This window comes from Acomys russatus, chromosome 24, assembly GCF_903995435.1.
Source record: "Acomys russatus chromosome 24, mAcoRus1.1, whole genome shotgun sequence".
Classification (NCBI taxonomy): domain Eukaryota; kingdom Metazoa; phylum Chordata; class Mammalia; order Rodentia; family Muridae; genus Acomys; species Acomys russatus.
Genome location: NC_067160.1, coordinates 3,582,560 through 3,608,111, shown reverse-complemented (window position 1 = coordinate 3,608,111; position 25,552 = coordinate 3,582,560). Strand labels below are relative to the sequence as shown.

Below are 25,552 nucleotides of genomic sequence, written 5' to 3'. Positions count from 1 at the left end.
AAATTGGCCCAATCTGTGACCTTGAGCTCAGTACCTAGAAATAATGTCGCTTGGAATGTAGGCTTGGCTGACTTCTGAATATACAAAATGTGGACTACAAGTATAATTTTCAGAAAAATCTACTCCTGATCTCACCTGAAACGCTTCAAAGTGGTGAAAGAACCTGAAAACAAAACAAACAAACAAACAAACAAAAAAAAAACCCATGTCTTGAAAAATCTTATTTATTCCTGTGGTAAAGGAGAGACTAGGTTTGGATTTTTCAGTGCTGTACTCTGAGTTGGCACAGCTATCAGGATTCTTCATTGTTCAGAGGATTCTTGTATCACGGATGAAACTTGTGTTTTCAGGCCTGTGCTCCACTGTACCACTGGAGGACCGAGGTGAAGCAGGAGAGGGAGCCGGTTGGAACTTGCTTTCTTCAGGATGGAGCAAGGACCGTTGAGTATGCTCCATGCAGGTCAAGTATGTATGAAGAGCTATATATGCTCTTAGCAAGAGACCCCAGGAGCCTGGCTTTTGTGTGGGTGCATATGTGTGTGTGCTTGTGTGACAAAATATATAGACGTTGTGACTTTGACAGAGCGAAATGAAAAATAGCTTTGCTCATACACAGAAATTACAAATGTGAATTAATCATGTTCATTGATTCTAAGAACCCAGTTTGGTCAGCCTCGTTTTGTGAAAATTAATGTCTGATTTTGGAAATCTGTTATTGCCAGTCATGGTTAGTAGAAAGATGCCCATGCGAGAGCGTCTCTCAAGGAGGAATGAACATCCCAGTTAAAGACCCTGAGTCACTAGATCAGCCTTGGAGCCTACATTTTTAACAAGCTCTATAAGGCAGTTTTCTTGGACCCCAAAGTTTGAGACACATGGCTGCAGATGAGTAATGATGATAACAGTAAACACGAAAATGATGACGGTGTGAGTGACGGTGTGAGTGACGGTGTGAGTGACAGTGTGAGTGACGGTGTGAGCCGGGATTTGCAGAGGAAGGCGAAGATGGTGTTTAGGTGTCTTAAGACTAAATTTTCCAGGCTTTGCTTTCATTTGATTTTCAACTATCATTGAAAAGCTCAATTGTCTGTTGGTTATTCTGACAACCTCAGGCTTTCCCCTGATGTTAGTTGAAATTCCAGTGAAAATAATACCCAGGTAATTTTAAGCAGGTATTGTTTTGGTCACACCTTTTCTGCATGTCTTTCTTCCACTGCAGATCCCAGACCTTTTTCAAGCCTGTATTTTCTTGGGTTGGCCCTGATTATACATCCTCTTTTGCCAAAGACAAAAACTAGATTCTCTGAGCCGGGCTGTGGTGGTGCACATCTTTAATCCCAGCAGTTGGGAAGTCAGAGGCAGGTGCATCTCTATGAGTTCGAGGCCAGCATTGTTTACAGAATGAGTTCTAGGACAGTCAGTGTTATACAGAGAGACCCAGCCTTAGAAAAAACAAAACAAAACCAACCAACCAACCAACCAGATAAGCAACAAACTAGATTGTTCAACTGCAGTCTTGCCTCATCTATAGGGCATATTTTGCAGGATGGTCCATCGGCACGTAAGGCTAAATCCTGTGTGCTACTAAATTTCTTTCTTTCTTTCTTTCTTTTTTTTTTAAGATTTATTTATTTATTATGTATAAAGTGGTTTGTACCAGAAGAGGACACCAGATCTCATTATAGATAGTTGTGAGCCACCATGTGGTTGCTAGAAATTGAACTCAGGACCTTTGGAAGATCAGCCAGTGCTGTTAACCTCTGAGCCATCTCTCCAACCCCTACAAAATTTCTTTTATGAATCATTTATTTAGAACAATTTCCCAAGTAGTAACTTCAGAGCATGACTAATAGTAAGTAACTCAAACAATGAACAGCAAAACTGTGCCAGTAAATGGTGGATTCCATGTAGTCTACCAGTACCTCTTATGATGCAAATAGTTGAGCTGACAGAATTAATTAGCAAAATCACAACACTTAAGGCTCTTCCTGCTGTTCATCCTCTCCATGTTAGCTGATCTATAACCTCAGATCAAAGGAATGACACAGTCTTCCAGGGTCCAAGTATTTGAACCTCCAGGGAATTGTAATTATTATTAAACAATTATTTCTTAGATGACCACTTGATGATCCTCCGTCTCAGTGCTTCGTGCCGTCCGTCTCCTCCTCAGTGCTTGGTGCCGTCTGTCTCCTCAGTGCGACATTTGTGAGGGTGTTGAGGTGACATGTAGTGTGTGGAGAATGTGAGGACAGCCTTAGTATTCTTAATGTCTGTATTTCAAACACACCCTCATGTTGAAAACATAACTTCATAGCCATAAGGAGAGAGCTCATCACTGTGTGTCAATAAAACTGACACAGAACACATATGTGTGTACATGCACACACACACATACAGACTTGCATAGACACACATGCTTACACACCCATGAGACTCAGGAGGAGACTCCTCCTCCTCCTCTTCCTCCCTCCCTTCTTTTTCTTCTTCTTTGGTTTTCTTGGGACAAGGTTTCTCTGTGTAGCCTTGGCCATCCTAGAACTCTGTAGACCAGGCTAGCCTCAAATTTAGAGATCCACCTGCCTCTGTGCTGGGATTAAAGGCATGCACCACCACCGCCTGGCATGTATCTTTTTAATGCTTACATTTATTTGCTTTAAACATAAAAAGTTATGAAGTAACAAAGCCTTATTTTCTAAGATACTTACCGTTCTAACTATAGTGATCTGTGATCTGTGAACCTGTTGTTGAAAATACTGTTTTATGGGACTATAGCCATACCCATTTGCTTATACACTTAGAGGAAGTTGAGTCACTCTGGAGTTGACACAGTATATGGCCCCTGAAATACTTAAATGTCTGACTCTTTTCTGGAAAGGTTTATGATTCTAATTTAACTAAAATGTCTCAAAGAAAAGCATCATAAAACACATAGCAGAGGAAATGCCTTTCTTTAGCAAACCAGGTTGTAGTACATGCTATGCAGTCAAATCTTTGGACTATGAGATACCTGTAGGCTCCACATGAGAAGAGGGCAGCTTATCCAGAGTGGACAAATGAGGGATGATAGCTTGGAAACCTGAGTCGTAGCTTCAGATGCTTCTGACAGTGAACCCCTAGCGCTGGCTCCTTCCCTAACCACGCTGAGCCCTCACTCCATTGTTGGCTAAATGCTGATCCTGACCAATATTTTGAGGTACCATTTGATTTATTTTTTTCTCTTTTTGTTTTCTTCTTTTCTTCTCTCATGCATTGCATGCTGACTGCATCTCCCTCCCCCCGCCCCATCCCAACCCTAGCAGCATTTGATATTTTGTGTTTTATTCCTGCTTTAGTAAACTGCATGGTCCAGGACAAGATGAGTCCAGTTTTGTGAGGCTGCCTGCTTACTTCTTTGTAATTTTGCTGGCTTGGCTATGCTGGTTTATGTATGTATGTGTGTGCGGGGATTTGTTTCTGGCTTTTTGTTTGTTTGTTTGTTTTATTTTGTTTGGCTTGGTTGGCTGCTGATTCATTGATTTTGTTTTTCATATGATCTACAGCCGGGATAAAGCACTCCACTGCTTCTTTTCTTTGCTAACTTCCTTATTGCTTGTGGTTGCTTCTGGCTTCTAGGGACAGTATACATGACCATACATGGCCTTACACAGTAGCCAGCTATCCATCTCTGGGAGAACTACCTGAGTCACATGATGTGAGGACTCTTTCAGCACTGTGCTCCCACTGATTGCTTTGTTCATTATCTCTGGTTTTGATGACCATATTTGGATATTGCATTTTTCCCTCTTAAGGCTTCTAGTTTTTCCCTTCCACTATTGTCTGAGTAAGGGAAAAGTCACTCACCTGATCGAGGTAGCACAGCCCAATAGTATTCCGGCTCATAGTCTTAGCTGGTTGACCATTGTCAAGTTACTTAATTTCCCTAGGCATTAGTCTCCTGTACAGATGGTGACTAATAGTCACATCTCTCCAAAGACTATTATAAAACTTGGAAAGAAAATGCTCTCTTTTCTGCCATGATGGGTTACTTGCACACTCCCAGGAGAGCCTATCTCAGTTGGGCGATATCCTACCGTTGTAGCGTCCCCACGTGGCTGAGGTGATGGAACAGGTTTACAAACTGGCCAGGAAAGGCCTGACTTCGTCCCAGATAGGTGTGATCCCGAGGGACTCACATGGTGTGGCACAGGTCCATTTTGTGACTGGTAATAAAATCCTGAGAATCCTTAAGTCCAAAGGCCTTGCCCCTGGTCTCCTGGAGGATCTCTGCCATTTGATTAAGGAAGCACTTGCTGTCCACAAGCACTTTGAGAGGAACAGAAGGGTATGGATGCTAAGTCCTGCCTGACGCTGACAGAGAGCAGAATTCAGCGGTTACTCTAAGACTAAGCGGGTGCTCCCACCCAATTGGGAATACTAGTCGTCCTCAGCCTCTGATCTGGTGACATAAATTCTCTTGTGTACACAGCATAAAATCACTTCAAATAGAGAAAAAGAAAAGGAAAATGTTGTGTGAATGTACACTCGTTGGCCTTACTGTCACAGTCACTGCATAATCTTTCCAGGATTAACAAGACGGGGACATATTGATCTGTGGTGGAGATAAACACGGAGCCCTTTGCTGAACTAAGTTGTATTTAGCATGAGCATTTTAAAGTTGTCAGAAGCACCCATCGTAGTGTGTGCCTGTCGAGGAAATTTTAAGGAAGCCGTGTTTTCAGTTGGATGTCCCAGGAGACCAAAGGAAGCAGATGATTACTTAGTACGAATCAGAAAAGCACGTCTTGACAGAGAGCTTAGGCTTGGTCCCCAGAGAGAGCCAGGATGAAAGACGTGTGCGGTGGACTTGAGGCGGAAGCACAGTTCCATGGTATGATTCACCAGACACAGGAAACCCAGTCCACATTTTCCTATTCCCTCTTGGGTAGAAAAATTTACATTAGAGTACTGTTACACGCTTGTGGCCGTCTTCTTAAAACAAAAAGTATCTCATTGTGTAATCTTGGGGCAGTTCCCAGATTTTTAAAAATGGATTCAAAAGTGTTGAACGAATTGTTTTGACCAAAAGGAGTGGGGGGAGGGAGAAATCTTAGGAGTTTGACATTATGATTAAAATGAACTATTTTTGATTTGTACTTGAGTGACTTGGGTGAGAGTAACTTAATGCTATATTTGCAACATCAGGGCATGTGCTTTTGTATTAACTGAATAAGGGAAGAATTTAAAAATTCATCTGCATCTCTATTAATGGGTGCAGTATTGCTCATGACTAAAGTTAGTTTTAATCAATTGGTAAGTTACTTAGTTCAAAAGTGCTCACTTTTCTTGAGACTTACAAAAATAGAAGTAGTTACCGAAAGACAAATTAATGACTGCTGTGATTGGAAGACACCTTGAGAGCCAAGTTTAATTGAACTTAATCAGCTCCTACGAGTATTGCTGCAGGAATACTTGCATATTACTGTTCGTAGAACATTAAGTTTGGGCATTGCAATTTTCTGAAAATCTGCACCGTGTTTTTTTTTTTTTAATAGTTCTTTTTGTTTGTTTTTGTTTTTTTGGTTTTTGGTTTTGTTTGTTTGTTTTGTTTTGTTTTGAGACAGGGTCTCTTGATGTAGCCCTGGCTATCCTGGAACTCACTATGTAATGCAGACTGTCCTGGAACCCACAGAGATCCACCTGCCTCAGCCTCCAAAGTGCTGGGATTGAAGGCATGCGCCACCCCCCCCCCCGGCTAGTTTTTAAATTTTATCATCATCTATAAAATATATACATAGGAAATATGTTGGGACTGTATAGATCTCTTTGCTGCTTTCCCTAATAACTTAGGAAAGATCTAGCACTGTAAGATAGTAGGAAGAAAGAAGCATTTCAGATAGAAGGCTTACATTCGCAGATATTAGCCCCAGGCCTTTAATGTATAACAGGTCACTATGGGCATCTTTAAAAACAAAAACAAAAACAAGATATAGTAGAACAGAGAATGTATATTGCATGTCACAAAATTTGTGAGAGTTTAAGTTATGTATTTTTTTTGCATACTCACAATCTTTGATGCAGTGTGATAGAAGAAGCTCTAATCTTTCTGTGGGTAGTATTTGAATTTGACCCAGCTCTGGCGACATGTGCCGTAATCCTAGCATACGGAAAGCAGAGGAAGGGAGATCCCGAATCTGAGGCCAGTTTGGACTACATAGTGCGATTCTGTCTTTAAAATAAATAATAAATAAAAGTCTGGTCTCTGGTGACTGGCCCGATGGGAGGTGGCCCTGAGCTAGTACCCAGGTGCCTGACTGAGCTGTTCAAAGAAACCTTGGGTTCAACCATAGCAGGTTTATTTCATGCTTTGTTTTGTGTTATTTGCTTGTGTTGGGTTTTGTGTATATTTCCAATCTTTTTATTTTAGAAAACATCGATGCTGATGGACAGGGATTTTGTCAAGGAGGATTCAGCATTGATTTTACTAAAGTAAGTTTTCATTTAAGATAGACTGACATCTCCTCTACTGACTCGACAGGGTTTAAAACTGCATGGTCCTTACTTCAGCTTTTTTATAATTTTCATGTTTTAATGAAAATAGAATGAAGCAGTCTGTTCATTTTGATATTCTTTGACTTATAATATTCCCTCCTTTACACACAGTACTCACTTGAGATGATGAGATACCACAGTGAGAATGGGGAAAAATATAAATCTCTTTAGTCAACAAGAGGTGACTGTGACGACATTGCTGGTCCCAGGGCAGGCGCGATCGGCTCATCCCGCTAAGGCGCTTGCCGTCCAAGCCTGATGACATGAGTTCAATCCCTGGACTCCATATGAAATGACTCCAAAAATTTGTCCTGTGATCTCCATGTACTCCTCCATTATTATATCATGTACAATGTACGTGCATGCACACATGCACAAGCATATGTGTTGGCATATCTCTACAGCTTTGGAAACCAATTGTAACACATACGTGTATATATACATGCACTCACACACATATCTAAGCATAAGTGTATATACACATGCCCCCCCCCCACATACACACTTACAGATATGCACTCAAAACACCGACATGCACACATACACACAAACACACTTGAAATTTCCACTTGTGGTAATTTATAGAATATTGCAGTTTTTTTTTCAACTGAAATTGGTTTTTCACAAAAGCTTTTAATAGGAATTTTGTTCCAAAATTAGTTTAATTACATAAAAGCAGAAAAAATGTATCTATTTGCCATCTGGGTTTTTTTTTATTTTTTTATTTTATTTTATTTTTTTTGTCTGTAGGTGCCAAGTGAAGCTGAGGCAATTTAGCAATGGTGGAAAAGTCATATGAACAGGATTCTATTTTTAATTAAACTAACATGCTCTTTAAACTTGATTGTTTTTAGTCTATCTAAATAAAAATTTCATCAGCAGTTTAAAAGACAAACTTCTTAACTATGCTTCTTCATAACTTTTTTTTTTTTTTGTTCATTTGAGCATCTTTTTTGTCAGCTGTCTAAATGTTTTGAATATTAAGCTGATAACATTAACCCTTCCTGGAAGAAGTTGCAAAAATACATTGATTAAAACTAGAGCTTCCAGGAACTGGGAGGTGGCACATCCCATAATCCCAACACCCCCAGAGGCTCAGGCAGAGGGTTGCAAGTTCAGAGCTACCCTGGCTACACAAAGAGACCCTGTTTCAAAGTAAAAACCAGCACCCAGAGCAGCAACAGCAGCAATAAACTTAGAATGTAAAGTTATGTATACATGTGGGTGGAAAGAAGTGTCTTGTGTTTAGCAAGACAAAAGTCCCAAGACACCATCATGAACTAACACAGAACCTCTTGAGTTAGACCCTTCAGCTTGTTGGGGATTTGAAAAATGCTGCTGTCCTTATTAAAATTTCCCCTCTGAAGCCACATGTCTCTAGGTTTGTGAGATACTAAAATAGTTGTTTTGTTTTGTTTTGTTTGTTTGTTTGTTTTTTAGCGGAACATTTCTCAGTGATCATTCGAAAACTTATCTTAGGTAGTCATAAATATAATATGGGAAGGTAAGAAGCAATCCTGTTCTTATTGTAAACAGGGCTATTTCCACTATTACTTCATTCAGAATGTACAGAGCAGCCCAGATCTTGAGAAACTATGTTTCCATGTTAAATGAAGCTATTAAATTCCTTCTTAATTCCTTTTAGAAACGTTGCCACACACTGCTGAAACAGTTGGCCCAGTTAATGCCTTGTGCTATAACTATAACGTGTACTTGATATATGCATGAGTGTCGGTAATGTTGAGCGCACTGATTTCTGTCTCTGAGCTTGTTGTTTTAAGCATCTCCATTCTGTTCTGTGATCTAGGCTGACAGAGTCCTTCTTGGTGGTCCTGGTAGCTTTTATTGGCAAGGTAGGTTCATATTTTCCAACTGAATATTTGGCTAATCTCATGTCCATGAGGTATCCCAAGTTATATTAAAGGAAGAAATGTAAATATAGTTTATGTGTATAAGTGATCTGTTATACAATCTTCTTAGGAAGGAATTTGATGTGCTTTCTATGGTATACATTTCAGATAGAAAATCAACAGTTTTAAAGGGAAATTGAAAGTAAAGATATAAAATCATTAAAAAATTTTTTTTGGGTAAGTGGTGTATATTTTATTTTTAATATTCTAGAGGCCATGATACACACATTAGTAAGTATAGCTTTCTGAAAACTCAGGATTTTAAATTGTTCATCAGAGCACTCAAATGAACCTGGGCAATGGTGGCTCATGCCTACATACAAAGCCAGAGTGACTTCCAGGACAGCTAGTGCCAAACCACGAAACCCTGTCTCAAAAAACCAAAACCAAACAAAAACAAAAAACAAACAAACAAAAACCAACCCAAAACACAAACAAATCAAAAAACAAAAACTCAACCAAACACAGCCAAATGACTGCTTTAATTTTTAATTTATTTTTTGCTTTTTGCTTTTCAAGACAGGGTTTCTCTGCATAGCCTTGGCTGTCCTGGACTCACTTTGTAGACCAGGCTGGCCTCGAACTTACAGAGATCCACCTGCCTCTGCCTCCCAGAGTGCTGGAATTACAGGATTATGCCACCATGCCTGGCTGCTTTATCTTTCTAATCACTGCCCTCAAGAAGACTTTAAAGTTAGAAGATGTTAGCTGGACATAGTCGAAACCACCTTTTATTCCAGCACTTGGGAGGCAGAGGTAGGCAAATAGACCTCTGTGAGCTCAAGGCTAGTCTGTGAGACGCTGTCTCAAAACTTAAAAAACAAACAAACAAACAAACAAACCTCAATTTAAAAAAAGTAATTAAATTGGCAATGATATAAAGATAAAACACTATCCAGCCATCTAGAACAGTCTTTAACTATACTACCATCTTGCTGACAGTTTGAGGGAGTAGGTAGAAAAAACAGAAAAATCATTTAGCAGACATAATGTATGTAAGACATACTAAAATGGGAAAATATTTTCACTTGCTTGATTTGTTAGAGACACACCCTTATGTAGCTAATTTGTTACTTGTTTAGTGTCTGTTAAGGAGAGCAGTTCACAAGGCCAGAGCGCCCTGTCTTAGGAGCCCAGTCTAAGGGTCTGTTTGGAAGCACTAGGAAGGACATGACTGTCGTTTTGAAATTCTTTCTAACTTTGAATTTTACTTTTTCTTTCACTCCGTGATTTTTCCAGATGAGGTTCTTTGTGGGAAGCTACCCACTTTTCCTTCCATATCTAGAAAGAGATAGAAAAGAGAGATATTTACTGCAGGAAGAGGGAATGGGAGGGATGAGAAATCAGAACAAATGAGAAATTGAAAGAGTTCAGAAAACCCAGGTATCAAACACACAGGCCAGTCTTAGAGGGGCACAGATTAGAGCAGGAAAGTGGGCTCAATGGATTATGTAGCTATTTATTGAGTTTTACGGCTGTGAAACAAAAGCAGCATCTTAAATTTCAGGCCAGGAAATAAGGGATGCTGCTGCTTGTTAGATTTAGCACCCCTAAGTGCTGCCTGGGGTGTGTTAGATTTAGCACCCCTAAGTGCTGCCCGGGGTGTGCAGCTTCCTGATGAAGTGCTTAGCAGGCCTGTGAGGCTTCAGTCCCCAGCACTGGGCTTGGGCAGTCAGACATAACCTACAAGCTCGAGTCTGTTTTTCTTCTTACTAAGCCCCTCAGTGTGGCCAAGGGAGGTGGGTATTCCTGCAAAACGACTGTGCAAGGAGCTGGACTTTGTAATTCTCAGGGCCCCGCTATTTACTTGAGACACATCTTTCTATGGCATACTGATACCATGTTTATATAAATGGCCTGCAATATACAACTAAAAGACTCAATTTACGGAGTTGTTTTGTTTTGTTTTTGAGATAGGGTTTCTCTGCGTAGCCATGGCTGTCCCAGACTCCCATTGTAGACCAGGCTGGCCTGGAACTCCTGGCGATCCACCTGCCTCTGCTTCCCAAGTGCTGGGATTATAGGTGTGTGCCACCACACCTGGCTCACAGAGAGTTATTTTTACATAAGATTTTTTTGTTTTTTGTTTTTTATGGTTGAGGGCTATTTGAGACTAATAATTAGAACTAGTAATGTCTAGTCAAGATTGGTTTAGTCAGGAGCTGAGACAGAAAAATTGAAAGTTCAAGACCAGCCTGGCTTATATATATATGTGTGTGTGTGTGTGAAACAAAGCAGCAGAAATAATAATGTCTAGCAGGACGTTTGCCCCTGTTTGTGCCCTGAAGGTCCCCTTAAGAGGCCATTTCACACATTCCTGTCTGCCCTCCTCCACAGGTCAGCTTATTTCGGATCAAGTGGCAGAAATAATTTCCAAATATGACCCTAATGTCTATAGCATCAAATATAATAACCAATTAGCAACACGGACGGCACAAGCAATTTTTGATGACAGTTATTTGGGTAAGTAAACACAAAATAGAGACCGATAAATGGAGTTGTTTTATATTTGCCTTATTATTTTGCATATACTACTGTAAGTAAAAATATAGTTTATGTGAAATAGATTAATTCTTTAAAAAACATCTAAGGGGCGTACAGTATCAAATGGGCTTTGGATGCTTAGTTTATGCTATAGTTCAGTAATTAAAACGGAAGAAAGCACCCTTATTTGTCACCATGCACAAAACTCAAGTCCAAGTGGATTAAAGACCTCAACTTAAAACCAGAGACATTAATTCAGTTAGAGGAAAAAGTGGGGAAGAGCCCGGAACACATTGGCACAGGAAACAGCTTCCTGAACAGTACACCAACAGCCCAGGCCTTAATGTCAACAATTAATAAATGGGACCTCATGAGGCTGAGAAGCTTCTGTAAGGCAGGAGACACTGTCAAGAGAACAAAGCGACAGCCTACAGAATGGGAAAAGATCTTCACCAACCCTTCATCTGACAAAGGTTTAATATCCAGAATATATAAAGAACTCAAGAAATTAAACACCACCAAACCAAACAACCCAATTGCGAAATGGGGCTTGGAACTTAACAGAGAATTCTCAACAGAGGAATATCAAATGGCCGAGAAACACTTAAAGAAATGGTCGTCCTCGTTAGTCATCAGAGAAATGCAAATCAAAACGACACTGAGATTCCATCTTACACCCATCAGAATGGCTAAGATCAAAAACTCAAATGACACCACATGTTGGCGAGGATGTGGAGAGAGAGGAACACTCCTTCATTGCTGGTGGGAATGCAAACTAGTACAACCACTTTGGAAAGCTATCTGGCACTTTCTCAGAAAAATGAGAATAGGGCTTCCTCAAGACCCAGCTATCCCACTCCTTGGAATATACCCAGAAAATGCTGTACCACACAACAGGAACATATGCTCAACCATGTTCATAGCTGCCTTATTCATAATAGCCAGAACATGGAAACAGCCTAAGTGTCCCTCAGTAGAAGAATGGATAAAGAAACTGTGGTACATTTACACTATGGAATACTACTCAGCTATTAAAAACGAGGAATTCCTGAAATTTGTGGACAAATGGATTGATCTAGAAATTATCATAATGAGTGAGTTCACCCAGAAGCAAAAAGAGACAAACGGTATATACCCACTTATATCAAAACACTAGTCCAAGGGATACGTACCATGAAAATTTTTACTTACCAAGAAAGTGGGTCAGAGGAGAGGACATCCGATTGAGACTTTAGGCAAGAGTAGCATGGAAGAAAGGGGAAATAGTAGGACCCACAGGGTCCTGGAAACCTACAAGAAGAACTTTAGACAGGCAGATCTGGATCCTGGGGTCCTCCTCAAACTAAGGCACCAGCCAAGGAGAATATAGGCAGTAAGCTTCGAACCCCTACCAAGACCTAGCCGGCGAACAGGATATTCTCCATCGTTGAGTGGAGAGTGAGATCTGACTCTCACATGAACTCTGGTGCCCCTTTTCTGATCATGTCCCCTGGATGGGGAGACCTGGTGGCACTCAGAGGAAGGATAGCAAGTTACCAAGAAGAGACTTGATATTCTAAGAGCATATATAGGGGGAAGAGGTCTCCTTCAGTCACAGACATAGGAGAGGGGAGAAGGAGAGAAATGGGAGGGAGGGAAGAATGGGAGGAAACAGGGGAAGGGCTAACAATCGAGATGTAATATGAATAAATTAATAAAATGAAAAAAATAAAAATAAATAAAAAAAAAACTGAAGAAAGCACTTATGTATGCACTGCTAGTGATAACAAGTAACTGTGAAATGCTATTCCTGGGTTGTAGGCGTTGCCTGAGGATTTTCTTTGCATTGCTCATGTGATCACTGCATGGCTACAGAATGTGCCATTCCTACTCCCATTTTATAAGTAATAATGCTGAGATACAGAGGCCGAGCCGCCCACCTGCTGTGCCGAGCCACAGCCTGGGCGTGTCGACTACTGAGATTCTTAGACACAGGTTTTGGTTTGAGGATTTATTAATGTTTGTCCTCACTCTTTAAATTTCTTTTTTATTTATGGAAATAATCACAGCACAAAAGTAGCACTCCATGACCGAGGGACTCTTATTCCTTGTGCCTTTTGGGCAAACTGCAGAATTACTGTTTTTTAATACTCTTTTTTATTTTTCTAATAAGGATTCCCATTTTCAGTATTTCACTGACTCACTGCCTTTAAGACTTTTTTCTTTCTTTTCTGTCACATGCATATGAATTCTTTATCCCTAGAGGAAAAAGGAGAATCAGACATTTTGAAGGGACTCACAGTGTCTCACCTTCCATTCCTGTCTAGGTTATTCTGTGGCCGTGGGGGACTTCAATGGTGATGGCGTTGAAGGTAGGAAGAGCTTGCCGCGCCCCTAATCCTCTTTAAATAAGCATTTGAAACAGAAGACAATGGAAATTTTAGCAGTTTGCAACCCTTGCTGTGGAATATACGGAGGGAAGAAAATGTTGAGGGGGGGCGGGCAAGGGGGTGAGGGGGGAAGTGCCCAAGGACTGTTGTGGGGCTGGAGCTGGTTCTACCTGATGGAGAGGCTTTTCCTCTTCTGGGTTGATCTATGGCTTAGTCTGAAGCGAGCTGTCATCCCTCCCCCACCCCTGTCCTCCTGGCCTTACTCCAGAGGTCAGTGTCGCGATGCTGGACATGATGGGATGGAGGCTGCTTCTGGCCGCAGCCACCAGCCTCATTTCAGTTTACTTCGTATTGTTTTTCCTTATTCTAAACATTGCTCTTCCTTCTTGCTACAGCACATGGTCTTTCTATTCCTGTTTAGTGGGACAGCAAGTGGCTTGAGGGCTCACTTGCATGCATTTGAGTTCCTGGCCGTCCTTGAAATCACTCTGTAGACCAGCCTGGCCTCAAACTTAATCAGCCTGCCTCCACAGAGATCCTCCTGCCTCTGCCTCCCAAGCATTAGTATTAAAGATGTGTGCTACCATGCTTGGCTTATTTGAGTTCTTAATAATGTCTTTATTATGCTTCATGGTTTAAATGAAACCATAATGTCAAATTATGTTTTCATGGTTTAAAATGCAAGGTAGGTTGTTCTGTATGCAACATCGATTTATAGTTTGTTTTCTATTGGATTAATAAAATTTAAATCTCTCTGGCAGAGTACCTATATCTGTAAAGTCCAGTGTTTGTCTTAAAAATGAGTAACTATGATTTTATTTTCTTCTCCCAGATTTTGTTTCAGGAGTTCCAAGAGCAGCGAGGACTTTGGGAATGGTAGGAGTGAAATATGTGGTTTTAAACACGGGGGCAGGGCCTGGGAGATGGTCAGAGGATAGGACAGTTCTTGCCTCACAAGCACGAGGACCTGTCTTTGGATCACGCATGTGAATGTAGGCCCATCATACTGCAACCAGCACATGTGTGAACATGGGCCCATCATAATGTAACCAGCATGCATGTGAATATAGGCCCATCATACTGTAACCAGCATGCATGTAGGCCCATCATACTGTAACCACAGTGCTGTGGGTTAGGGTGAAGAGACAGGCAGCTAGCTCCCTAGAGCTCACTAGTCACTCATAAGGTTAATAGATGAGCTCCAGGTATAGAAAAAGACTCTCAAAAAAGGATGAAGACAGTCAACCTTGACCTCTGACTTCCACACATATACCTAAGCACCCTTTCCCCATGCACATATCTCCACAAACATGCCCAACCCCTCCCCCACCCAATCTGGAGCTATCATTAATTTAACTATTTCAATTGCTTTTGTTTCTCTACACAGGTTTATATTTATGATGGGAAAAATATGTCCTCTTTACACAATTTTACCGGTGAACAGGTATGCTATTAAAATCTCACACTACGTTATAGCAATTCACTGAAGGAAATGTAGAAAGTGAAAATATAGACGCCATCTGCAGATTAACCTGACACAAGCTAAGGAGGGTGCTCTCACTACCCTCTTGTGTGCATGTGTGTGAAAGCCACAGTTTGTCTCTTCTGTTTAAAGTTTGTATCTTTTTTCTTTTAAGATTTATCTATTTAGTGTAGAATGCCTTATCTGCATGTACACCTGCCCACCAGAGGAGGGCATCAGATCTGACTATAGATGGTTGTGAGCCACCATGTGGTTGCTGGGAATCAAACTCAGGACCTATGGAAGAGCAGCCAGTGCTCTTAACCTCTGAGCCATCTCTCCAGCCCCTGTATCTTACTTTTGTCAGTTAGCATTTTGTGGAACTGGCTTCATGAGCTGATACATACAACACTATAAATAGACTTCTGATAGGCTTTAGGTTCTGTGTTTGTTTTTCCAAAGTCGAGTTTCTGTCTGTACTCTTGACTTTCCTGGACCTCATTGTGAAGACTAGTCAGGCCTCAACCTCACCTGCCTCTGCCTCCTGAATGCTGGGATTGAAGGTGTGTGCCACCACTGCCCAGCTGCCTTTAGATGTTTTTTATCTTTGTTTTTAACAAAATGTTTTGGCATAGCAAATCTTTTTGTCTTTTCATATTGTAGCTTGTTTCTGTTCGCTATTTTTTTTTTTAAGACTAAAACTGTACATGCATGAAAGCAGAAAATTTCCCTTTGATGTCATTAACGTTTCCTTAAAGAATGGCAGATGACATCTTTAGTCCAGCACTAGGGAGGCAAAGGCAGGCCAGCCTGGTCCACTGTTGGAGTTATAACCCCCACTCCCACTACCAAAAAGGGGTTGGGAAGAAAAGAATGACCTACACATTTTAGTTTTATTAGATGCCCAAAAGCACAACACAGGTGTGTGTGTTATTGCTAGTATATACATAGTTGAGCCGTTCTGAGTAAGTACGGATACGTTACAGTATTCTACTTTGCCTGTCTTAGAGAATTAAGTTACGAGTTGGTAACAAGTAAGGGAAAGTTTCACAGTGGGCAGAGAGAAACAGTTCTCCTGGTTTCTGTATCCTGTGCTAGAGCATCCTTCCCGGGTTGTGTTAGGCTTTGAGAGAGGGGGAAAGGTGAGAAGCCTCGTGGTGGAGGCTCGGGACGATGGTCATGAAGTGTGCGTAAAAAGCCTCATTAGCCAGTCGCCACCAAAGCAGACAGAAAGACATTGAGATTGAAAGAGAAACCAGCCTTCCAGTGAGACACAAAGGTTGATTGCCTGATCCTGCTGCATGAAGGGTAAATGCTTTGTTCCATCTTCTTCTTCAGATGGCTGCATATTTTGGATTTTCTGTAGCTGCCACTGACATTAATGGGGATGAGTAAGTTTTTAAAAAGTGTTTCCAGAAACCATTTCCCTCTGTGTTTACAAATGCTTGACTAAAACTAAACAGTATTTCTTCTGTTTGTTTCCTTCCTGTTAGTCTTCTGTCACTCTAAGAAAGAAATTTGATGCTCCCTAGTCATGAATATGAGAAAAACCTCTGAGTTGGTCCTAAGTTTTAAAATAGCTCTAGCACAGTGACTCTCAGCCTCCCTAATGCTGTGACACTTTAATACAGTTCCTCATGCTGTGATGACACCGAACCATAAAATTATTTCATTGCAGCTTCATAACTATAATTTTGCTACTATTATGAGTTGTAACGTAAGTATCTGATATTCAGGGTGTATGCTATTCGACCTAAGACCCATAGGTTAAGAACGGCTGTCTTAAACCATGACAGTGTAATTTTACGAATGCCCTGCCATTGAGCCATGAGAGGCTTGCAAAGGGGTGGGGCCTGGAGACTGGTGAGAAAGAGGGGTTTTAGTAAGAATGTGCTGATGCGGGCTGCAAAGACTGCTCAGTGGGCAAGCGCTCCGGCTTGTCTTGCAGAGGTCATGGGTTTGGTTCTCAGCACCCACATGGTGGGTCAGAGCATCTTAGTTCCATTTCTAGGGGATCCAACACCCTTTTCTAGCACCTGAGGGCACCAGGCACATACATGACATGCAGGCAAGGCACCTGTACACTGTGCTGGTAGGACATGCCTTTAAACCCAGCAGAAGCAGGCAGGTCTCTCTGAGTTTGAGGCCAGCCTGGTTTACAGAGTGAGTTTCAGGACAGCCAGGGTTACACAGAGAAACCCTGTTTCAAACAAACAGACAAACAAACAAACAGACAAAACCCTAAACCAATCAATCAACCAACTAACCAACCAAACACACAAATAGAAAACTGCCACCCATATGCATAAAATAGAAAACTGAAGGAAATGCTGTTAGATGGAGTTTGATTTTGTGTGCAAGGACTTTCTCTTCTTTCAGTTTTGCAGACGTGTTCATTGGAGCCCCTCTGTTCATGGACCGAGGCTCTGATGGGAAACTCCAAGAGGTGGGCCAGGTCTCAGTGTCTCTGCAGAGAGCCTCAGGAGACTTCCAGACTACCAAGCTGAATGGGTTTGAGGTTTTTGCCAGGTTTGGAAGTGCCGTAGCTCCTTTGGGAGACCTGGACCAAGACGGTTTTAACGGTAAGACCAAAGTGACTTTCTGTGTCACTTGAAGAAGTCATAAAACTATAGACGCTCCTAGTGAGCAAACCTCCTCCCTGAAAGACAGAGAGAGCATTGTTCACACTAGTTTTAAAAACAAGTTGCTTTTTTCTTCTTCAAAAATGAACAAAAGATTTCAAAATTTGGCTTTCATAAGGAGTCTTCACTCCCAGGGAACCCTCTGCATCCTGCTGCCTGGCAGCGCCCTCTACTGTCCATTTGGCTCCAAGTGGAAAAACAGCTCCCAGGTTCATTGTTAAAGTAATGGTGACTTAATACCTACCTCAGGTATGAGTTTCCACTAATGTTTTTATAGTCATAGCTTTATAGTGGCTGTGAAACCTTGGAAAGGTTGTATATATTTTCATGGGGACTTGTAAAGGGCTTCAGTTCACATTTCAGTAGTTAGAGGGTACCTTTAAAACAAAAGTTTTACTACGCAGCACTTTTTCAGAACCTGAAATAAAGACCAAAATTTAGATACATAAAACATAGGTTGCAAGGATTTTTGTAAAAGAATAGTAAGAAGAGAAGAATTGTTGGTTAGTTTGCATAATCAGCAATATATTTGGGTATGTCCCCATATATAATAAAAAGTTATTAAGAAGAACACTTGAGAAATTTGTTAGTATGACTCTGACTGTCTAGTGAAAGGCAATGCCTCAGCTCCTGCCATGTGGGCAGTTGGATGTCACACACCAACTTGAATAACCATACAGGATTTCAGATTTAGTGAACAACTAGCCCAGGGTATATTTGCTTCCTAGAATAATCTTAAATCTTTTTTTTTTTTTTTTTTTTTCTTCATTGAAGAACATTTACAATTATAAAATAAAGCTCATAACAAGTTATGGAAAAACCACTGTAGGTCAGGCCAAATCATTACTTACTAATAATAAAAACCTTGAGATAAGAAAGAAAATTGTATTTGATTTTCTAGCTTGTGTAAAATTAGTGAATCCCTTGGATGTAGCTGGGCTCTGTTTCCTGGGATTTCTGGAACAGCTAAAACATATGCTGTTGCTTTGTTCCAGAGGTAGTCCAGTCACTTTAAAGACATTTCCTGGGCATTGTCATCTTAATTTCATATTTTTGTTATGGTCTTTGAAAACACCATGCATAAACAACAGCAAAAATCTTTGAAGTTTTGTGAAGAATTTTACAAAGAAGTTTTGGTGTTTGACGATAACTACCTGAGGAAGTCTATAGGAAACTGACGTAATGTCTTTGTAGTAGATTGCCGGAGCTATGTTTATGGAAACATGCGCATATGTACTGTTAGCTAATTCCAATCTAATTTTGTCCAGATCCTCTAACAATGAGTACCACTGTTCCAGTCCTCCGCCCGCTTAGATAGCATCACAAGGTGCAGTAGTTACTCGCTGCCATCACTGGATATGAAGCAACTTAAAGGAAGAGGGTTTACTTGGCTCACAGTTTGACGGCAATGGCAGCAGGAGCAAAAGCACCTGGTCTCATTGTGTCTGCTGGCAGAGTGCAGAGGACACACAGGAAGCCAGGCCAGGTGGTACCCTCAAGGCCTGCTGCCTCTTCCCCCAAACAGCACTCCTCTTCCTCCAGCTAGAGCCTACCTCAGTGATGTTCCACAGCCTTCCAGGACAGCACCACCAGTTGGAGGCCAAGTGTGCAAACACACGAGCCTATGGGGGTTGGGGACAGGGCACTTCACATCAAAACCACAACCAAGGGGATATGGAAAATAAAACAATAAGTTAGGTAGGCTTCATATTTTTACGTAGACTCAAGGCGACTTAGTGCAGTTTTTGTCATTAATTGCTCAACAGAACACAACAAGACAGAGGGACAGGATGAAACCTAAAAAGCTCAATCTAATGCAGTCAAAGAGGAAGTGATTTCCTGACAGTGCAAGTCTTTTCAAACAGGCAGCCAAGGGGGAGACAGTAAGTACGCTTAGAGTACTGAAGGCTTTACAAAGAGACACTTTACACTAACTATTCTCACAGATTAGCACCATCTTTTGCTGGGAAATTATTACTTAGTATTTTCTTAATGCATGTGCCAATTTGAAATTATCTTTTAAAATTTAGAAATGGTTGAAAGGACTATTTACATAATGCAAGGACATATTTTTTTTTTAAAAAAAAACATATTCTTAGGGCTTGTAGATACCTGACAGTCTTCTAGGTGCTAAAAATTGGAGGCGATAATCAAAGCTGGGTGTGGTGGTGCGCACCTTTAAATCAAGTACTCTAGAGGCAGAGGCACACATCTCGGTGAGTTTGGGCCAGCCTGGTCTTCATATCATGTTCCAGGCCAGCCAAGGCTGCATAGTGAGATGCTGTCTCAAGCAAAGCAAAACGCTAAGAAACACAGAGGGTAATCGCCTACACACATTCTCACCAGGCAGTGATGGCACACCTCTAATCCCAGCACTTGAGAGGCAGAGGCAGGTGGGTCTCTGAGATTGAGGCCAGCCTGTCTACAAGAGGGAGTTTCTTTCCCCAAGAAAACAAAACAACAAACAAAAAAAGACCATCACCCATACCTTCTTAAGGAACTCAGCATGCAATAGAGTGTATAAATGTAGGAACTGTCCTTTTTAAAAGGATACTAGAATGGGATTACCATGGTGTTTGAGATATTCCCAGCCATGGTGGTCTCACATAAAGAATGAGCAATTCAGGCATGTTTGGTATCTTATGAGATGTCACTGAGGAGGCAGAAGGTGGTTTAGTAAGGACATTGAAGCAATTTGGTACCAAGTGGCCATTAGAAGCCAAAGAGACATCCATGTCTCTTAGGCTGGTAACATCACAGAAAAGAGAAATTGGCATATTATATTATATTTATTTTTAGGAAAGGAGTGGCCACTATGACATTACTGCCATTCAGGTTTTGTTTTAAAGAATTAAAAATCTTCATGTTGTTTCCGTATACATTGAACAAAATGAAGAAGCCAGAACCTTCAAAATTATGAACTAGCTTTTAAACTCATGAATGAACCAGAAGGAGGGGTCAGAAGGAACTTTAGTTGAATGTTTTCGTGCCTTCTTAGCCCCATCTGCAATTTCAGGTGATGCACTTTAGGTCCAGAAAGCTGGAGTCTCTTGTCCCAGGTCACGCCTGGGTGCATCTGTCAGTTCTGCATCGTTTTCCCTGAGTTAGAATGCCACTTTTGTTTTGTTTTGTGTCTTCTTTAGCATCTCACTCTGTAGCCCAGGCTGGCCTTGAACTCAGAATCCTCCTGCATCAGTGTCTTGAGTGTTGGGATCACAGGCATGTGCCTCCTGACGGCCTAGACTTGTTATTCTACAGGGCTTCAATGCAACAGTTTTCCTAATGTGTGGGTCGTATGAATAACATTAGCGCAGAGACTCTCTTCCGGCCACCCCGCCCACGTTTCTAGTTCATTCTCCTCCCTGTCATCCTCTCCGCTCCGCTCCTCCCACAGATATTGCGATTGCTGCTCCATATGGTGGCGGAGATAGAAAAGGACTTGTTTATATCTTCAATGGAAGGTCAACAGGCTTGAACTCCGCGCCGTCTCAGATCCTCGAGGGGCAGTGGGCTGCTCAGAGCATGCCTCCAAGCTTTGGCTATTCAATGAAGGGAGCTACAGACGTAGACAGGAATGGATACCCAGGTACTTTAAATACGTATGGCTCTAGGCCTTTTCAGTTCCCAAAATGTTAAGTCTTCTTTTCTTGTCCATCATTCCGTTTAATGTCTCAATACTGACGAAGACTTTACTGTCACCACTAACAGGGACAGGAAGAAAACAGCCCTGTTTTTATGAGAGTGTGCAATATGAAACACACAGTCTCCTTTATTGCCTGAAGGCTTATAATAAAATATCAGGGAAAAAAATGATAGAAGCCATAAACAAAAGCCAAATGCACATTCCACGTTTTTAAAATGGCAGCTATTGCTTTTTGCTTTTAATGGACTAGTATTTTTAAGGACTGGTGCAATCATTGTGTGTGTGTGTGTGTGTGTGTGTGTGTGTGTGTGTGTGTGCGCGCGCCTGCATGCTTGCATTGAATGTACCTGCATGTGGAGACCAGAGGTCATGTCTAGTGTTTTTCTCTGTCACTTTATATTCTGAGACAGGGTCCGTCACTGGAGCTCATAAATTTGGCTAAGTTGGTTGAGCAAGCTCTACAGATCCTCTCATCTTTCCCGCTACCCCATGCTAGGATTACAGGCATCGCACCATATCTGCCTTGGGTGCTGGGGGAATACAAACTCAAGTCCTCATGCGTTGTGCACTTTACTCACAGAGCCGTCTGCATAGCCTGGACCAATCACTCTGATTTAAAAACAATGCAAGACAAAAACAAAACAAAACAAAAAAGCACCATTTTACTGAATTTTTCCAATAACAATTGTGTGGAGTGTAAGTTAAATTAGGCCATGATAAGGCCATTTTGTGGGTGTGAAAAGTAACTGGAAATGATAAATTGTTCAAGGTTTCTCATTGAACTAATCTGCTGGAATGAGACCATCAGCTAAATGCTTACACCTTTTCAGTATTACAATGGATGCAGGATCTAAATGGATCCTTTCTTTATGTGAAGTAAAATTTAGAAAACCCAGATGGCCTTTTGTGGTTGAAACAGCCAATCTGGGTTCTGGGTATAAGCTGGGTGACATGCTTTTGAAATAAGACAAGAGGTTTGTCTGGGAGTTGGCATAATTTCGGAGCTTTTTTTTTTTTTTTTTTAAATGAGTACAGTATGTGCATTACAGAGCTTAATCTAGTAAAGTGTATCTTTCCATTTTCCCCCTGATGCATTCATACACTGTGATTGTTTGTTTGAGCCAGGTTTTTGTTATACACCACAGGCTGTCCCAGTACCCACAATCCTCCTGCCCTTGTCTTTTGAGTGGCTGTGATTACGGATGTGCAGCGCCATGCCCAGCTCATTCATTCATTCATTCATTCATAATTAGTTCGTTTATATGTATGTGCATATATGAACATTCGTAAATTATATACACATACATATATGCAACTATAATCTATGGGCTTTATTATCATATATATGAGTATTTTACCTGCATATATATTTGTGCATTATATGTTCAGTGCTCAAAGGGGCTAGAGGAGGGTGTCACATCTCCCAGAACTGTAGTTATAGACAATTGTGAGTCATCATGTCGATGTTCAAACTGAACCTGTGTCTGCAGGAAGAGCAGCAGCCAGTGCTCTTAACTACAGAGCCATCTCCCCGGTCTGTGTGTGTGTGGGTTGTGTGTGTTGTGTGTGTGTTGCATGTGTGTGTTGTGTGTGTTGTATGTGTGTGTTGTGTGTGTTGTGTGTGTGTTGTGTGTTGTGTCTGTTGTGTGTGTTGTGTGTGTGTTGTGTGTGTTGTATGTATGTGTTGTGTGTTGTGTGTGTTGTATGTATGTGTTGTGTGTTGTATGTATGTGTTGTGTGTTGTGTGTGTTGTGTGTGTGTGTGCGCCATATAAATATACCTATTTTTAATTTACCGAAATAGCATCATGCTTTATAAGCATTATATATATCATTGTGTATTTTATTCCCTTAAAATAACACAAACATTTATTATTCTAAAACATGAATTTCTTGTTTTCCATTCCAACAAATAACTGTGTCGTATTTTATCTTATATTTTGGTATTTATATCTATATGTATAATTTTGTTGTATGCCTCTAAATATTTCCTTAGGTAAAATTCTATACTTTTTATTTCAAAGGCGTGTGTGTGTGTGTGTGTGTGTGTGTGTGTGTGTGTGTGTGTGTGTGTGTTGCAGTGTGTGGTGGGGTGGTATTTGATTATATTTGTGGTTCTGAATGAGTGAGGAGGTTCTGTGTTGTTGACTCTTGCACTTCTGCCTTACTTGAAACAGGGTCTGTATGCTGCTGCATGGCTTGGCCTGGGAGCTTTGAGAAATTCTTCCATCTTCTAGTAGGGGCATGCTGGGATTATAAACACCTGTACTACCATGTCTAGAGCTAAATCACCAAGCTGTCTCTCAGCTCCTAAAAATATTCTTGTTTACCTGAGTGAGACTCTGACTGAGGATGAGAGCTTATTCACTATTTGGAAATAATTTTGCCTTGTGAATATTATCTTAAAACTTCTGGCTTCGAGAGTAAAACCCAGGAGCATTAAGTATGCCATAGAGTAATGCATATTTTTAAAACAGTTTTTATTACTAACATGTTTTTCTCTCTCTCAAGACTTAGTTGTTGGAGCTTTTGGTGTGGATCGAGCTGTCTTATACAGGTACGTTCCATATTCCTTAACACAGGGGTACCCTGAATCATTTTAACTGTTTAAGTTAAGCACCCATTTGAGTTTCAGTTTAGTTTTCTTGAAATAGTGGCAATTTTGTTTGTTTGTTTGTTTGTTTGTTTTTGAGACAGGGTTTCTCTTTATAGCTCTGGCTGTCCTGCACTTGCTCTGTAGACCAGGCTGGCCTCGAACTCACAGCAATCCGCCTGCCTCTGCCTCCCAAGTGCTGGGATTAATGGCGTGAGCCAGCCACCATTGCTCAGCTGAAGTTATTTGTTCTACTCAAGGTTTGCTATAAATAGTAAATATTCAAGAAACCCTGAAAGAACAGAGAGCTACAGTTTTTTTAATATTTTAAAATTTATTCAGAATTTTCCCTCATTACCCTTCAGTTCTGTTTGAAGACATTCTGCTGCATGTTTGGCAACTCTCCAGAAATGTATGAATAGCACATTTTTGTGTGTCCTTGCCTTGTGTACACAAAACACTGGGCTCTATCCCTAGACCCCCACAAAAATGAACTAAGATGATAGAGATTTTCATTTTCCAAGAAGAGGCTTGAAACTAAGTTGGTATTTGTGCCTCAGTATTATATGTCTTCAGAGGAGTATGTCACTGCAGTCCATCACCTGCATCATAGCCACAGAGAAGTAAGCTTCCAGATTTCTAGGATTGACTTGATCTGTGTGTGTGTGTGTGTGTGTGTGTGTGTGTGTGTGTGTGTGTACAACTTAGAGTTGTGCCTCTCATTTTGCAAAACTATATTTAGCAGTTGCATATCCCTTATTTGAAATGCTTGGAGCCAGACATGTTAGAGATTTTGGAATTTCATGAGTTTTTAAGTATTTGCAAAGACTTGCCAGTTAAGCATTTCTAGTCTAAAAATCCAAACTTGTAATAGCCTAACATTTTGAGCATCTCATTGGTACTGAATTTTTTTGTTTGTTTGAGAGTCCATAGCATTTCACATTGAACTTTCAGGATATAGAAATACTCATTGTAGAGCTGGGTGTGATGGTGCATGCCTGTAATCCCAGTACTCAGGGAGGAAGAGGCTGTGAGTTCGAGGCCAGCCTGGTCTACAAAGTGAGTCTAGGACAACCAAGGGTACACACAGAAACCCTGTCTTGAAAAACCAAAAAGAAAAAAGAAACAATCAGTATATATTTTAGTTTAAAAAATTATTGTCAAGTGAAGACTTTCATTGGACATCCCTTTTGGGCTAGTGTCCAATTATAAGTGAGTATATACCATATGAGTCTTTCTGGGTCTGGGTTAACTTACTCAGGATGATCATTTCTAGTTCCATCTATTTGCCCATAAATTTCAGGATTTTCTTGTTTTTAATAGCTGAATAATATTCCACAGGGTAAATTACCAGGAGATCAGGATAGATGCGGGGACTTCCTATTGGGACTCTAGATGAGGGGAATATGGGAGAATGGGGAAATGGAAGGATCCAGAGGGTCCTAGAAACCTACTAGAAGATCATCATGATGGGCAGATCTGGACCTGGGGGTCTGCTCAAACTACTGCACCAACCAAGGACAATACATGCAGTAAACATTGAACCCCTATTCAGATCTAGCCAATGGATGGCACATTCTCCACAGTTGCATGGAGAGTGGGACTGACTCTGACATGAACTCTGGTGCCCCATACTTGACCACTTCCCCTTGGCGGGGAAGCCTGGTGGCACTCAGAGAAAGGATAAGCAGGCTACCAGGATGAGACTTGATAGGCTGTGACCATATGGTGGGGGAAGAGGTCCCCTTCTGTTACAGACCTTGGGTGGGGGTGGGAGAATAGGATAAAAGTGGGAGGGAGGGAGGAACGGGAGGATACAGGTGAGGGGACAACAATTGAGATGTAATGTAATAAAAAAATAAAAATAAAATATTTAAAAAATTATTGTTAATAAAGAAACACTTGAATCAGGTAAATATTCA

General features: G+C 41.0%; 1 protein-coding gene across 3 annotated transcripts in view; it reads left to right on the top strand.

Annotated features, from left to right (window-relative positions):
- Positions 1 to 25,552, top strand: part of Itgav (integrin subunit alpha V) — an 80,308-nt gene that overhangs the window by 31,524 nt on the left and 23,232 nt on the right. For all 3 annotated transcript variants that reach the window (XM_051166117.1, XM_051166116.1, XM_051166115.1), the window contains exons 4-14: positions 351 to 465; positions 6,404 to 6,465; positions 8,336 to 8,381; positions 10,776 to 10,901; positions 13,229 to 13,273; positions 14,124 to 14,167; positions 14,679 to 14,735; positions 16,092 to 16,144; positions 17,133 to 17,335; positions 20,790 to 20,981; positions 23,549 to 23,594. In XM_051166117.1, the coding sequence (XP_051022074.1) occupies positions 351 to 465; positions 6,404 to 6,465; positions 8,336 to 8,381; positions 10,776 to 10,901; positions 13,229 to 13,273; positions 14,124 to 14,167; positions 14,679 to 14,735; positions 16,092 to 16,144; positions 17,133 to 17,335; positions 20,790 to 20,981; positions 23,549 to 23,594 (989 nt within the window). The remainder of the gene's footprint in view (positions 1 to 350; positions 466 to 6,403; positions 6,466 to 8,335; positions 8,382 to 10,775; positions 10,902 to 13,228; positions 13,274 to 14,123; positions 14,168 to 14,678; positions 14,736 to 16,091; positions 16,145 to 17,132; positions 17,336 to 20,789; positions 20,982 to 23,548; positions 23,595 to 25,552) is intronic.